The sequence below is a fragment of the Mus pahari genome, chromosome X, assembly GCF_900095145.1.
Source record: "Mus pahari chromosome X, PAHARI_EIJ_v1.1, whole genome shotgun sequence".
In the NCBI taxonomy this organism is placed as follows: Eukaryota; Metazoa; Chordata; class Mammalia; order Rodentia; family Muridae; genus Mus; species Mus pahari.
Window position 1 is genome coordinate 98,347,130 of NC_034613.1, and position 16,461 is coordinate 98,363,590.

The 16,461-nt window shown below is 33.3% G+C and overlaps 1 protein-coding gene across 3 annotated transcripts in view; it reads left to right on the forward strand.

Moving 5' to 3' along the window:
- The window catches only part of Dach2 (dachshund family transcription factor 2), a 476,923-nt gene that overhangs the window by 334,066 nt on the left and 126,396 nt on the right, over nt 1-16,461 (forward strand). For all 3 annotated transcript variants that reach the window (XM_021187660.1, XM_021187661.1, XM_029534190.1), the window contains one exon: nt 14,810-14,968. In XM_021187660.1, coding sequence (XP_021043319.1) covers nt 14,810-14,968 — 159 coding nt within the window. The remainder of the gene's footprint in view (nt 1-14,809; nt 14,969-16,461) is intronic.

A 16,461-nucleotide genomic window follows, 5' to 3' on the forward strand; every position in this document is an offset into this window, starting at 1 on the left:
TAAATATTCTACCAGCAAAGAAATCTGTTCAGGCTCCATAGCCAAGTTTGATAAATCTTGGATTTATTTTTAACAATATGTACATACAGTTGATTTTGATTCTTTACTGTTGAGTGGCCAAAAGGAAAGAACAGGATCATACTTAAATGTAAATTGTGGCCCATTAAGCTACTGAATTCATTGCATATAAGTAACATCATTGTGAATACAAATTTCTTGGGTATCTGTCTTTATATTTTCTGGCATACAAATGATTTATTGCACTAATTAAAAATCAGTTATCCCTCTGGATTTTGTTTCATATATGTGAGAACTGATAAAATCAGAATTAGTACTTTAAAAGGAAATGCCACGTATTTCAAGTTAGTTTTGTGCTCACAGGAATACACATCTGGACACATAATTAATTTCTTAGTTAATCTTTGCTTACAAGATGTTTTGTCTTACATTTTGCTATAATACTTACGAACATGAAATGATTTAATTTATAGACCTAAAAGAGATAGCCAAAGGCTACTGTGTGTATATTCCCTTAAATTACCTTCAAAATATTTAAAAGAAAACAATATGTAACATATGCATAGTATAAATATTAATAACAGCACACAATTAAAAACAAAAATATTGTTCAAAGCTTGTGTTTACTTACATTTGTATTCCCTTTCCCATCTGTCTGCCTCTCTGTCAGAGGTAAACAGCCTGCACAGTTTTGCATTTATCATCTCATTTAGCAGTTTACATTGCTTCTTTTAAGAAACTGTGTATAGTTTCAAAAATCTGCAGAATCACTGAATGCCAGAAGTAGAAGTCATCATTTAGTTCATCCAGCTAAATTCCATCATGACTCATGAAAAGAAACTGAAGCCCACAAGAGACAGAATGAGGAAGCTAATCATCATTTGAGAGACTGGCAAATTGCCAACATCTCATGATTCTATGATTCTTGGAGTGATACTGTTGCATAATCATTATATTGACATGTCTAAAATATAAAAGTTATATAGTTTTGAGTTAGAAATGTTTATTATCAAAAACTATAAAAGTATATATCAAGTATTTATACTTATATAATAATTTTTTAAAATATCCGATTATCAAACCTGTGTGTGATGTATATTAGTCTCTCAATTGTTGCAGAAATCCTAAACCAAGATCTCATTGAAAAGTAGCAAACTTAAAAACATAACTATTTCAAAGTATTATATCATATCAATGAGAATTATTTTCTGTAGAGATTGTTTCATTTAATAATATAGTGTGGTAAGCTATTGAATTAGTATCTGTGTATGTAATATTTTCATTACTATTAATTTCTAAAACAATACCTAAATACATATTGTGTTATTACTTTGGTTTGAACGTTATGCTATGTCCTTATACAATCAATAATCCAGGACATATTTCTAACAGCTTTCTATTGCCATACCCAATACATTGGCTACAGGTTTATTTAAGAGTAATTGTGGGTAAAATGACAGGGATTCAGCTAAATGATATGTTTGTCCTTATTAAACACATGCATGTTTTTTCAAGTTATTTGTCAACTGGAGTTATTAAAACTCAAATTCACTGTCTTCCCATTAAGGAAATCAAAGGAATGTTAAATTGTTTGCTAAAGGGAGATTCAGCCTTTGATCTATCTATTCTTAGTTTTATAGTTTCTTTCCAGTTTAAATGTACTAATTTGTATCAATAGAAAAATAAACTGTAAAATAAAGATTTATGGAAGGGAGACCAGGAAGGGGGATGACATTTGAAATGTAAACAAAAATGGTTAATAAATAAAAATAAGTAGAATTTATTTGTACTAAAAAGAAAATAGAAAAAGGAGCTGTAAATATAGATTTTTGTTGTCTAACAGAAAATACTAAAATGAAAGGAATGTTTCTTCATGACATTTAAAATGGTAGTCACTGGCCACATATGTCTATACAGCAATCTCAATGTGGCTAGTATAATTGGAAAAGTGAATTTGTAATTTCATTCAATTGAAATTTAAATAGTCACACATGTCTCATTACTACCGTATTGCACAGTTCAGATAAAATACTATTAAAATGTTAATTTGGTAATTTTCAAGAAATAAAAGCACACTCATAAAGTCATCGTAGTGGGCATGTTTGCCTAAGTTGATAAGCATTTGTAATTAGCTTACTGTTTGCTTTGAACTTTACTTTTAGATTGCTTACTTATGTGAGTCAAACAAATCTAAATGGGAAAAAAGTATTTGTCTTCTTGTCATGCCAATGTTCAGAGAGAGACCAAAGACTCACTCAACAGAACAGTTACATATTCTAAATACATTTAAAAACTTACCTTTACTCACAAGGATTTAGTGAAGGACACACAAACACAAAACTCATCTGAACGGCTTGCAAATGGTTAGAGAAAAAACTGCCAATTGGAGATACTGAACCTAAAAATATTTTGTCTTAATATGATTAATCATGTAAGGTTAGAAAAGCAACCTTAGACTTACGTAAATCACTTGGTAAACATAGTAGAGAATAAATATTTACTGATGTGTTACTTTCTTTAAGGAAGGATAATAATGAAGCATAATAATAAGGATGAGTTTGGTATGAATTTGTACATTTTTCTTTAAAATCCTGACTTTGCCAATCTTAAAAGATAAGCAAGAGCTTGTTTACAAATATGACCCTATATATTAACTGTAAACTATATAAAGGACTTGTATTTACAGAGTTAAAAGAAATAGTTCTTTTCATTGAATGGGATTCTTTTTTCCTAATCATGTAAGAATGAAAACATTGCCCATCTTTCCTGGACACTGAGCCACAATTAAGGTTAAAAATAGATTTTGGCTCCTTAGCATGCTCATACTGCAAACAGTAGCCTGCCATTAACTGAAAATGCAGCAATGGGCAAGGGGTTGAGGGCTAAGGGTAGAATTATTCCTGAATTGGAGCAGGTGCTACAGCCCTGTGCCATAAGGGCCGTTAGAAAATTATGGGGGAAAGAATCACTTTACCAAACAAGTACGTCAGTTATCAGAAATGAAAAGTGAATTCTTAAGTTTTACAAAGTACTAGAGCTTTGGGAAGTGTGTATTTGTCATTATGGTTAATTTGCACATATCTCACTGAAGAAAAGGCCAGGGGAGCTAGGCCGAGAACACAGCTGTACAGGCAGCTCAACTAATTGCCTCTCCATCCTCAACCTCATTTATCTTCATTTCTTCCCAATTATACCAAATTATCAATAGTCTCTGTTGCATCAGAGTCTTAATCCCCTTTATTCAGACAGCATTAGAGAGTGGCAGATGAATTCTTGGAGGGAGTCAGGGTAAACAGCCATGAAATGCCACCTCTGGCAGACGGCATTGCTCAGAAGAAATGTGACAAAACATTTGGAATTCGTAACTGGGCATTGGTATGAGGAAGCAAGCTGTTAAAACTTTTTTAAAGATAATCAAGGTGATGCATGGCAAAAGTGTAGCCCATAATTTAAAGAAAATATGCAAAGTTACAGCTGTTCATATCAATGCAAAAATTAATACATTTTATTTGGTATATTCTCAATGATCACTGTAGCATGCAATATTTCAGGCCATTGTATTTTATGATAATAACTAGCCTATTTATATTTGAAGCTAGGTACACAGTTTTTTGGCCAGAGACAAAATATTATTACTTTTCTTTCCAATCAACTTCCAGATTGTACAATATTTTTATTTCTATGACAAATTGGAAATATGTCAAAATTAGAAAACAAACCAAATAGCAAAAGGAAAACATATTAGTGAGAAAACATAATTTGAAAATATTTTAAAATAGTAAAATTTTTTTCTCAATGGAAACAGGCAGAACAATTAATCATTTTGTATCATTTTGTAAGATATCAACAATAAAATATATTTTAGTGGATTTAAATATTTGATGTTTTTTTTAGAAATAACTTAAGTATAATATTTTTTAATTTTACATCCAGAGGCATATAGTCTATAGCTATGTTCATGTAAGTATGTTGAATGAATAAAGAACAAATTTTTAAAAGACACACAAAATAAAAGCTTAGTGTATTTTATTATCAAATGAAGAATTTTTTGAATGAGTTGGTGGCTTTATATTTTGCCATTTCTATAGTAGAAGAAACTCTGCTTTGATGGTTGTATATATGTACTTAGTGCTGAATCCAGTTGCATTCTTTCACATTAGATGGTTCTGCTCAGTGACAGGGAAGGGAAAGGGTGAATTGTCTTGTTTGTACACCTGAGAGTCCTGTCTCATTTCCTTCTTGGGTTATACCTGGGTAACTTGGTCTTAGATCAGTATCCATCTTCTATACTCGTACCTAAGTTACACCCTAGATTGTTCTTTCCTAACTTTCTACAATAATTTTAAAAATTGATACTTTTCTTTTTACAAAATTTACTTAGATTTATATTAATTGAATGAAGGAAATATGTATGAATTGAATCCACAGTCTATACTGGAAAATAATGCTTTTTTATCTTTTATTCCAAACTTACTTTTAAGACTCTTTAATTCTTAGAAAGCAAAATTTAGCAAATTTCTGTCAATGTGTAAATAAGAATTGTCCTCAAACATATCTATGAAGAGTCTATCCCTTCTTCTTATCTAAATCTTTAAAATGATACATTTTATGAAACACTTTGGTATAGTTGGTAGGATATTTTTTGAAAAATGTTTATAGAACATATTTATATCTTCTAAACCCTCTAACTATATAATTATCAGTAGGCACTCTCAAATCCACTGTGACAAGCATACTTTTTTAAGTATGACTGACCGACACACAGATTGGGAATTACTGACTTAATGGCCATATTTTGAATCTTTGGCAAGGATTGCTGTAATTACATGTTCTGAATCAACTGATAAATTGTTGGCAGTATCCCTGTAAAGTCATAGATACTGTCCTTAATTTTCAGTGCTTTCACATATTTGACTATATAATTTTCTTTAAGACCAATATGTTAACATACATATATGTCCATTCAAGTAAAAATGTAAAATTTTTAAAAAGCCTTATGTGAATTATTTATTCAATTCTTGATATCTCTCATAGCCTCAATCCTGTGCTAATCCTGTTGAGAGTCTATTAGGATTAATAATGGAACCAACTTGATCTGTCTTTTGTGTTTTAAAGTATTTGACTCTTATCCGCCCTAGTAATTACAGTAAGTATTTTATATGTTCTATCTTATTTAATTGTTACAATAATAGCAGGATAGGTAAACTGTCTTTATATGTGTAAGATAAGGTTCAGAGGATTTAATACCCTTTCTAAAGCCCATAGATTCTAAATGGGTATGCCAACATCTAGATTCAGGCCTGTTACTATACTTCTAACTACTTTTCATTATGCTCTTATAACTGAGGAAAATATAGTCATACCACATGTTTTATCTAACTTTATGTGCTACTTGGTCTTATAGAGTGTGACTTATTAACAAATGATAGTCAAGTGATGTTACCCTAATTCCACTATTCAGAGACTAGTCTTTAGGTAGGAAACTCAAGAAATGTTACTATTTGGGCAATAATTATTTCTCAGCATTTGCTGTAAATGTTCAAATGGATTCATTTTGGCATTGTTACTACAACACTTTATGATTCCATTCAACTATATTCCAAATCATAAAAGGTTACTACTAGTCTGATACAAAACTACCATGCTTTTAAGGGTGATATTAAGATATATGCGTGATGAATGCTTAGGAGACAGAAAGAAAGAAAAGTGAATTATGTGACCCTTTTCGGTGCAGCCAGTCTTGTCATTTGCTACTTATTCTAACTCATTGGCTTAGAAACCATGGCCTAGTTCATTAATTAATGTGATAATAAAATCTATTAACCTATATAACTGATATATTTATATATCATAAATCTTGTAAGATGAAATATTGAGGGAGATAAAAATATCCAAGTATTGCATTTTGTAGAATTTCAGATGGGGGGGGTTCAAGAATTTTTAATTTATGCTGTATATTGTATTTTTAAAATCAAGATAACTTTGTAAAACCTCACACACCATATCATTTGAATAGTTTTTACTGAACTTCTAATCTTGGATTGTTTTCTTTTATCTGAGTCTGTGCTATATCATTCCAAGAGAAAATTTAATAGAAAAATAATTAAATAAAATACTAATTAATATTGCACTATAAAGCATTATAGTTTCATAGACTAAATGATAGACTGCCAAGGCCAGAGAGAACATTCAGTTACCTCAGGGTATTACTAACAGAATTGAAAGGTAACCAGTTGCTATGTTACTTAAGATCAAAAATAGATGCTGTAATATTTTGTTCAGTCTTTACAGGTCAACTTTTGTAATTTATTTTATGGATCAGAATTTTAGAATATAAATCACAAGCACATATGTCACAGCTTATGAATTCTAGGAAATAGCTCTTTAGCATAAATCTTCAGTTTGTATTGTCTGCAGTTGATGTTCAATATTTCAGAAATACCACAAAAGGAAAAAAGATATATGGTGGTATTATATGATTATTTATGTTACAATTGACTGTATAATAGCTTGTCTTAAAGAGACCACTTACTATTAAAAATGACAAAAGAAACTGAAATTCAGGTAAGAAAATGTTGCTGCTTTGAACTTTTATTATTTTTCAAACATCTTTCAGTATGTAATACAGTAGCAAGAAAGGAATTCAGTTTTTAAAAAGTATGGTGTATTATAGAAATATTCTCTATTAGTCCCAGAGTATAGTTTGACTTAAAGGAATTTAAAAACTAATTCTGCTCCAGTAAAGGCTTTCGAAGACATGTGTAAATAAAGTAAGTAAAGTATGTTAGGTTCAAAAAAGAGCATTAAGATATATTTATCATTTTCAGTTTCAAAATAGCAAGCAAAACCTTTTTATAATTGGTAGTGCCAAATTAATTTTAAGTATAATCATCACAGTATGCAAGAGAGCAAGCATCTTTTCAACCCCGTGACCACACTCTGCCATTCAGAAAAAGGTCACTGTGCCTCCATTACATGTGATTTTATAACCTACATACCTAAAATCTTTGAAACTCAATAATTGAATATTAAGGTTTTAGTCACGGTGCCTCATACAGTACACAGGGAATATTTACATCTTGCAGTAGTTTAATTTAGAAACAAATGCACTGGGATTCGGGGATTTACATGTATTTAGGAAAGTACATCAGCATAATTCTTAGAAAGATGCCTGAATCAAGTACAATATTTTGTAGTAAGCCTGGACTGAATAATAGTTTTAATAGTACATATATTATAAACAAGGACTTCCTATTTGTTCCAGGAACAAACTTTCTCGTCAAATAGATTTTGAATCTTATAGACTTCATTCCAGAATTTTAAAAGAAAATTGTGTGTGGGGTTATTTAATTAATATTTGACAATGCTTACAATATCTTTTGATTGCATACAAGTCCTTCAACTCCTCCCAGGTAAATGTACACTTCTACTTTTTACCAATTGTTTAACTCAAACCTAAATACTGCCCCAAATACTGGTCGTATAGTGCTACCCCCTGGAGCATGGTCCAGAGTAACCATGTGACCAGAGGAAACCTGACTCTTGCCTTTTTCAGAAGCCATGACTTACTAACAACTTCTAAATTATTCATAGAACTCTATGCATATCTCCCACCCGATGATTGGATTTTACCTGTCTTGAGTTTGCAGAAGTCTTGTATATGTTACTGTGAGTTTATATAAGAAAATATCCATTTGTATTTGGAAAATACCATTTCATTATAGTCATTCATCATATCTGGCTTCTAATGTCTTTCCTGCTCCTTTTCTGCAATAATCATTAAGACCTGGAAGGAAAAGGAATGGCATAGATGTTCCCTTTAGTGCTGAGCACCCACCATCTCTTTGCTCTCTTCTGACTAACCAGGAGTGGTCTCTGCTAATCCTAATCTACTGAAAAAAGAAACTTCTCCAATTAGGGATACAAAATGCAGCAATCTTACATGCATAATAATGGGTTCTTAGGAGTTGGTTTAACATGGTATCCATTTAGAAGAAGAATGATAGTAGAGTGTCCCCCAGGGATTCTGGCTTATCTAGTCAAATATTCTTGGCCTTCATAATAATAATTGAAGGCAATGGCAAATAATGTTTAATGTCACTATGAGTTCCTGATGGCCAACAACTCCTAAAAGATTACCTGCTCTTGCCAATAGCCTTTTTACTTTTTAGCCTATGGTATATAGTAATGGAACAAAAACATCCTTGCCACATTACAGGGCAACTACCTTCAAACTCGGTTTTATGTTTGCATTTTCCCTATTGCTAAGAATATTTAACATTTCTGCTGAAGGGACCCTGATATAGCGGCCTCTTGTGAAGCTATGCCAGTACCTGGCAAACACTGAAGTGGAAGATCACAGTCAGCTATTGGATGGAACACAGGGCCCCCAGTGGAGGAGCTAGAGAAAGTATCCAAGGAGCTGAAGGGGTCTGCAACCCTATAGGTGAAACAACAATATGAACTAACCAGTACCCCCTGAGCTTGTGTCTCTAGCTGCATATGTAGCAGAAGATGGCCTAATCGGCCATCACTGGGAATAGAGGCCCCTTGGTCTTGCAAACTTTATATGAGCCAGCACAAGGGAAGGCCTGGGCCAAGAAGTGGGAGTGGGTGGGTAGGGGAGCAGGGGAAAGGGGAGGGTATAGGAAACTAGCATTTGAAATGTAAATAAAGAAAATATCTAATAAGAAAAACATTAAAAAGAAGAAAACTACTATGTTCTCGAACACAGGTGGACATTAAGAAAAAGTTAACCCAAACATGGATTTCTGATTACGAGAAGGAAATACATCCACACATTTGAATTGTGTCTGTGGAAACATGAACTGCATCCTAACCCCACTAATATGGGTGATTAACGCATTCCTTAATCAAAAATAAAATAGACTATCCCCCCATGGAAAAAATAAGAATATTTAACATTTTAAAATGTATTTCCCAGCAGTTTGTTTTTTTCCATATTTGGATAACTCTCTATTTAGTTTGTTGTCCATTTTTAAAATCTCAGTTGTTTGCTTTCTTTGATGTTTAGCGTTACTTTTTAAAATTTCTTTGTATATGTGACTGAAAAAGACATGTTCCCATTCAATAAGCTTCTTCACAAGAATGATGGTGTTGCCTGTAACAGGGGGTTTGGGGGTCAGAGGTTCAAAGTCCTGGGTTTTTTGTTTTGTTTTGCTTTATTAGATAAAAATAATTTTGCATGCTTTCTTTTCCTTTCATTTTATTTTAAATTTTCTGCTATATTTAATCAGTGTGATTTAAATAAAAAGAATCTGCTTTTGGGTAATCTTGCTGGTTTTTTTTTATTTTTTTAAATTGGAGATTATAATATAATTACATAATTCCTACTTTCCCCTTCCTCCTTGCAAATTCTCCTATATACTACCTTGCTCTCTTTCAAATTCACGGCCTCTTTTTTCTATTAGAATTATATATACATACATATATATTCATACATATATATTCTTAAACACATATATAAATACAACCTATTAAATCTGTATAATATTACTTGATTTCAGAACTGACCATCTGGTAATGGAGAACAAATTGGTGTGCTCTTCTTTGGGACAGACTGTTTCTCCAACTCTGAGCATTGTTGCCTATGGTTATTTCTCTAGGGCTGAGGCCTCAGGAGCTTTTCCCTGCATTAGCATGTCTATTGTGGCCTTTGCTTAAGTCATGTTTAGGCAGCCATATTTATCAACGTTCATGAGTATAGATTCTGACGTTTCTAGGAAACATAGTTTCTCATCAACCTTCCTGTTCTGGCTGTTAATGATCTTTTCTGCCTCTTCTGCAATGATCATGAAGACTTCGTTCTGGGGGCTCTGTTGTAAAAGCACAAACTCTGCATTTTGTTTAGTTGTTGTTTTCTATAATTCTCTCATATGTTGCAAAAAGAAGTATTTTTTGTTTGTTTTTGGATTGGAGTGAGGGCTAACTCATCTGTGTGCATGGGGACATATATTTCGAATACAGTTAAATAGTTAGGGGCAATCCTAGCTTAATAAAGTGACTGTTGTAGATTCTTGTCCAAGATCCATGACTTCACTAGAGGTGGATAGTTAGCTACCTACATTGCTACTACAAGTCCTGGAGTTCCTCTTGTTGACTGGGTCTTAAATCAAATAGAGAGTGATTTGTCTTATTTTTCAGTTGTTGGTGTTAATGACTAGGCTACTAGCATTCTATTCAGAAATTCCTTTCCTGTGTCATTGTGTTCAGCTGTATTCCCTACTTTCCCTTGTCAGCTTCAAGGTATAAAGTCCTATGTTGTGGTCCTTGATTCATTTGTAGTTGACTTTTGGGCAGGATGGGCTGTAAGGGTCTAGTGTTGTGTGGACTCTGCAAATTGCTCTTGAGAGGATGATCAAGTTCATAACATTAACCCAACTATTCCAGAAACAGGAGGTCCCTTTCCACATTCTGATATCATCATCAATTCTGTTCTTTAGTATATTTAAGATTTTATTTCAATGTCTTTCACTTCCTCAGTTTTATTTTTTTCAAGGTTCTTTCAAGGCTCTGGTGACAAGGACTCTTCCCCTGATCTGTGTTTGTTGTTGGTGTACAGGAAGACTACAGATTTTTGCATGCTAATTTTGAATTCTGCTACTTTGCTGAATATGTTTATCAGCTGTATTTTTTAACATAAAAAACTAATCTTTAATTGATATACAGCATAGACAACTCTACAAACACAAAAATAATAATAATAAATAAATAATTAAAAAGGAAAAGAGAACATGAGAAATCCTGAATTTTTGCTTTCCTTATGTAAAGCTAAAGAAAGCCATTGGGTAAGGCTGTGCAAAATAATAAATCAGCTGTAATTTTTGGTGGGGTCTTTAGTGCCTTTCTTATATAAAATCATATTATTTTCAAATAGTGATATTTTGACTGTTTTTAGTATTTTTATCCTCCTTATCACTTTTTTTCTGGCTAAGACTTCAAGCCACTGTGTTGAATGGGAATGATGGGAGTGGGCATCCTATTTTTTTTGTGAGTTTAGTCAACTGCTTTGACTTTCTTTCTCTTTAGAATGATAATAACTGTAAGCTTTCTGTATAATTGCTTTTGTTATTTTAAGCTATGTCCCACATATCTTTGTACTTTGGGCTAGTGAGATTGCTCAGCAGGTAAAGCAACTTACTGCCAAACTTGAATTCAATACCAAGAGCCATATGCTGGAAGGAGAGAACTGACCTCTACTACTTCATTTTCTGACTTCTAAAATTGGTTGTGGCATGACCTCTCTCCCCTAAATGATTAAATAAAATGTAAATGTCAACTTGAAAGCTTTAAAAGGTATTACTATGTGTTGGGAATGATGGAGTAGGAAGAATGCCCAATATGTGGTTGAATTAGATAGATCTACATTTTATTCATGTATGGAAATGTGATGAACAATATTAATATAAGTTGGTATAAATATCTTTTGCATTTCTAAAATGCCACATACCTACTAAAAAAGGCTTCTTGCTTTCATGCCTCCTTCTGTTCATTTATATTTCCTAAGAGAAATCAGGAAAGTAAATAATCTTCTCGGAACTCTAACATTTTAAAATAAGTTTTAAGAAACATTTAAAAATTTAAAACTTAAGGTTCCAACTAATCCAATAAAAATTTGTCAGTCCACTCTAAAAATTATGTCTCCACAGTTTATCACTTTATCATTTAGACTGATTCTAAGGATGTGTATTTCTGCTAAATATCAGCTTATCAAGATTCATGTTTAGAGTAGGTGTCTCCTGGTAAGATAATGATTGAAATAACCAATCAACTGGGGTATTAATATGTTAATCATTTTGTCACATATGGTTTATCATCATTTTAATTTTAATAAATATATAAACTATTACTCTCAAATGAGATTATTTGTAAATAGACCCTTTAAAGTGGAGGCTATGTTACCTTAAAAGAAGGCCGTGGGTGAGTCACAAAGTCTATCCCTTCTGACTGGAGCCTGTACATAAAAAATTAGCACACCCATTAGCATCATGGGTAAGCTGATAAAGAAACATGAAATTGTCAACATAAAGGAAGAAGGCAGCCATCTCCAAAGAGGTAGCTAGAGAAACCAAACATGATAAAACCACAGCTGAGGAAATAATATTCTGTTGCTTATGGAATCCTGTCTGTGCTATTTAGCTAGGGAAATGCCAACAAACTATTATATTGAAATGAATAAATAGGCCTACATGTTAAAGGGGTAAACAGGTAGACCAATAGCTATCTAGTGACTGAACATAGATCATATTAATAAAATTTAAAATATTTTTTGCAGTTTTATTTTTTATTAGATATTTTCTTTATTTACATTTCAAATGCTATCCCGAAAGTTCCCTATACCCTCCCCCCGCCCCTGCTCTCCTACCCACCCACTCCCACTTCTTGGTCCTGGCATTCCCCTTTGCTGGGTCATATAAAGTTTGCAAGACCAAGGGGCCTCTCTTTCCAATGATGGCCAATTAGGCCATCTTCTGCTACATATGCAGCTAGAGACTCAAACAAGTCCATTATGAGTGTAGTGGAACATGTGGCCCTGTGGCATTGTGGGGCATCTTTTGGGAATATTCCCAAGAATGGTATTGCTGTGTCTTCAGGTAGAGCTATTTCCAAATTTCTGATGAACCTCTATATTGATTTCCAGAGTGATCGTACCAGCTTGCAATCACACCAACAATGGAGGAGTGTTCCTCTTTCTACACATCCTCTATAACATGTGTTGTCACCTCAGGTTTTGATCTTAGCCATTTTGATTGGTGTTAGGTGGAATCTCAGGATGGTTTTGATTTGCAATTCTCTGATCACTAAGGACTTTGAACATTTCTTTAGGTGTTTCTCAGTCACTTGAGATTCCTCTGTTGTGAATTCTCGGTTTAGTTCTATACCCCATTTTTTGATTGGTTTGTTTAGTCTTTTTGGCTGCTTGTGGACGTTGTACATCGTGGTGCGGAGCCTAGTGCGCACCACGATGTACAACGTCCACAAGGGCCAAGTAGTGGGAGTGGGTGGGTAGGGGAGCAGAGGTGGGGGCAGGGGTATAGGAAACTTTCGGGATAGCATTTGAAATGTAAATAAAGAAAATAGTAATAAAAAAAGAAAACAAATATTACCTCTATTTTTCACAGTATAATAAAATTTCATCATTTTTCCCTTTCCTTCTTCTGAACTCTCCCACATATCCCTCCTTGCTGTTACAATTATTCATTGTTTTGTGTGTGCATATGTGTGTCTATGCATGTGTCTGAATACCTACACATATATGCATAAATGTATATGTCTACATATTACTACTATATATATAATATATTATATATAAGAAATTTTCAATTATACTATATATGTTTATTTATTCACATACTTAGATATATTATAGTTTATTTTAGGTAGGTACTTAATCATGAGATTCCTTATGAATTTTCCAATGTCCTCATTTTTACCATCCTCTATCCTCTATATTTATCTCCTTCCTTTTACATGATTAGAATATCCTACTTTTCCCATTTCATAATCAGATAACCTATACCATACTATTCCTCTCTCCATTCCCACATATACCATAGCCCAGCACTGCTCTCTGTTTACTTTTTCTTGCTTGTTTGTTTTTCATTTTCCCATATGTACTCACATCTGAAGACTTAGAGATAGGAGCCTCAGATAAGAGTGAAATTCAACCTTTCTCTTCCTAGGTCTATCCTCACTCAAGTGATCTATCTTTTTACATTTTTAAAATTTTCTTTGCTTATTTCATATAAATTCCCTATTTTATGTTCGAGTTCTATTATCCTACCTTCTACTTGTAAAGCTTTTTTCCTGAATTTTCTAACTGGGATATGGAGTTTCTCAACTCCATTTCCACTTCAGCTTCTGATATCTTTGATATTTTTATATCTTTATTGAATTCAGTTTTTAAATCCTAATTTATGTTTATTTTTTCATTCAGCTGTGGATTTATATTTTCTTGGACACTCCTATAGCATTTATTGTTATGCTAATGAGGTTAAATTATTTTTTCTTTATGTATTCTTAAAACTCCTGTAGTCTTTTATTAAGTTTATGATTATTTTTTAAATACTGTGTGTTCTGGTATTCATTGAGGTATTTGCCATTAGAGCACACTTGCAGAATACTAGTAAGTTTTGTGGGAGACATGCTGTTTTGGTCTAAGTTTTGTTGTTGCCATTGTTTCCGTATTTGTTGTTGGTGGTTATGTTGTTGTGGTCCCTGTTTTTATTTTTCTGATTTGACCTAGGCATGTGAACTTGTTTCTTTGTTTGTACGTATGATAAAATAATGTGTCCTTCCTTAGATGGGGCCAGGGGCAAGAAATGTGTCACCTGAGATCAGTTAGGTTGTTGATAGGTATGCTAAGTTAAACATGAGTTTAATGCTCATTTGTCAGGATCTAGGCTTGTGAGTTAGCATATACCATGTGTTGGAGATTGCAAAGACAAAGGGAATAAGCTACTTACTCAGGGAAGGTAGCTCATATGATGGGGATTATGCAGGCTACAGGTCTGGAATGAGGCTTGTGGATTTGCAAATTGCAAAGAGTTGGAGAGAAAAGGAGAGATAAGGATGATATGACTTACCCAAGAAAGGTAGCTCCTAGACAAACAGTGTTTGTAGGTCCTCATGGGTCTGAAAGTAGGATTGTAGGTTTGCAGATCAATAAAAAAATTTCTAAGAGATACTATTTATTACAGTTCTACAATGAAGATGAAAAAAAATCATGGTAAAGCTATCAACTGAAATGTTTTCATTTCATTATTTTTAGGTGGAAGTGAATCCTCCTGGGATAAAGATAAGATACAATCTCCACTTGCTGCTCCTGGACCTCAACATGGAATTACTCACGCAGCACTGGCTGGCCAGCCAGGCCTTGGTGGTGCTCCTACTCTTAATCCACTTCAGCAGAATCACCTGCTAAGCAATCGTACGTATACTATGCCAACAAAATTGGATGTGTTAAAAATACAAGGCAAGGACTTCAAGTTATCTTGGAATGACAAAATTTAGTCTATTTCTCTTCAACAAATTATAAACAGTTCAAAATCATGGGAAGAAATAGTGACTTCTTTGGAAATAAGGAATATATATTATATCGGTAACTGAGAAGGCAAAGCAGAAGAATAAAATAAAGCAAGTTAGTATGTGTGAGGTTGCAAAACAGAATATTTGCAACGACCATATAGACTTGGATTTCAAATTCCATTTTTACAAAATTATGTAGTTGTGTTACATTGGAGAAGTCATCAAGAAGGTATAAGTCTCAATTTCTACACCTATAAGATAGCAGTAGAGCTGGGCAGTGGTGGCACATGCCTTTAATCCCAGCACTTGGGAGGCAGAGGTAGGCAGATTTCTGAGTTCAAGGCCAGCCCTGTCTACAGAGTGAGTTCCAGGACAGCCAGGGCTACAAAGAGAAACCCTGACACACACACACACACACATACACACACATACACACACACACACACACACACACACACACACACACAAAAGCAAAGCAAAACAAAACAAAAGATAGCAGTGGAAATAGACCTATTTTGGATTATTATAAATGCTTCCAATTGACAAAGGTAAAGACATTAGTAATAATTGCATAGAATAATTATTCTGTAAATTATAATGATTAATAGTGCTTAGGATACGAATATAGATGATTTGTACAAGATTACCCGGAGAAGATGTCTGTTATTCCTTTTCCTAGGAGTTTTATTCCCCTGTTGAACTCTGAGGTTGAAGCAATAGAAGATTTCTGAAACAGTTACCCCTCATAATATACCATCACCAGAATATGGACTTTGTATAATAGAAGTTTGTTGTAGCTGAAAAACAAAACAAAACAAAAACAAAAACAAAAAACCCCAAAACCTTCAGTTATCATGTATTTTAAATTTCTGAGAGAGAAAAAAATATCTGAGGTTCAGAAACAAGAACACTGAAGAAAACAAGAGGAAAATTGAATAACACCTATTACACACTTCATTTAGTCTAACTCAAATCTTGTTCAACATAAAACATTTCCCTAAAGACATAGTGCTTTCAGTTATTATGCACCTGACAAACCATAAGGGACTTTCAACCAACAACAATAAAACATAGCTCATGAAAAGATGATTCAAATACATCCCAAGGATTGATACAATGTTTCATGAGTTTTGAGAACATAGGTCTACATGCTTAGATCACATGATAAACATGAGCATAGAAGTGGGTCTAGAATCTGAGCACTCCATGGGGCAAGGCCAGAGGAACTTGGATCCCTGAAATTCTGCTGACACCAGTCTAACAGAATCAGTGAGGTCTAGGTTCATTAAAAAAAGACAAAGAAGATGAAGAAGAAGAAGAAGAAGAAGAAGAAGAAGAAGAAGAAGAAGAAGAAGAAGAAGAAGAAGAAGAAGAAGAAGAAGAAGAAGAAGAAGA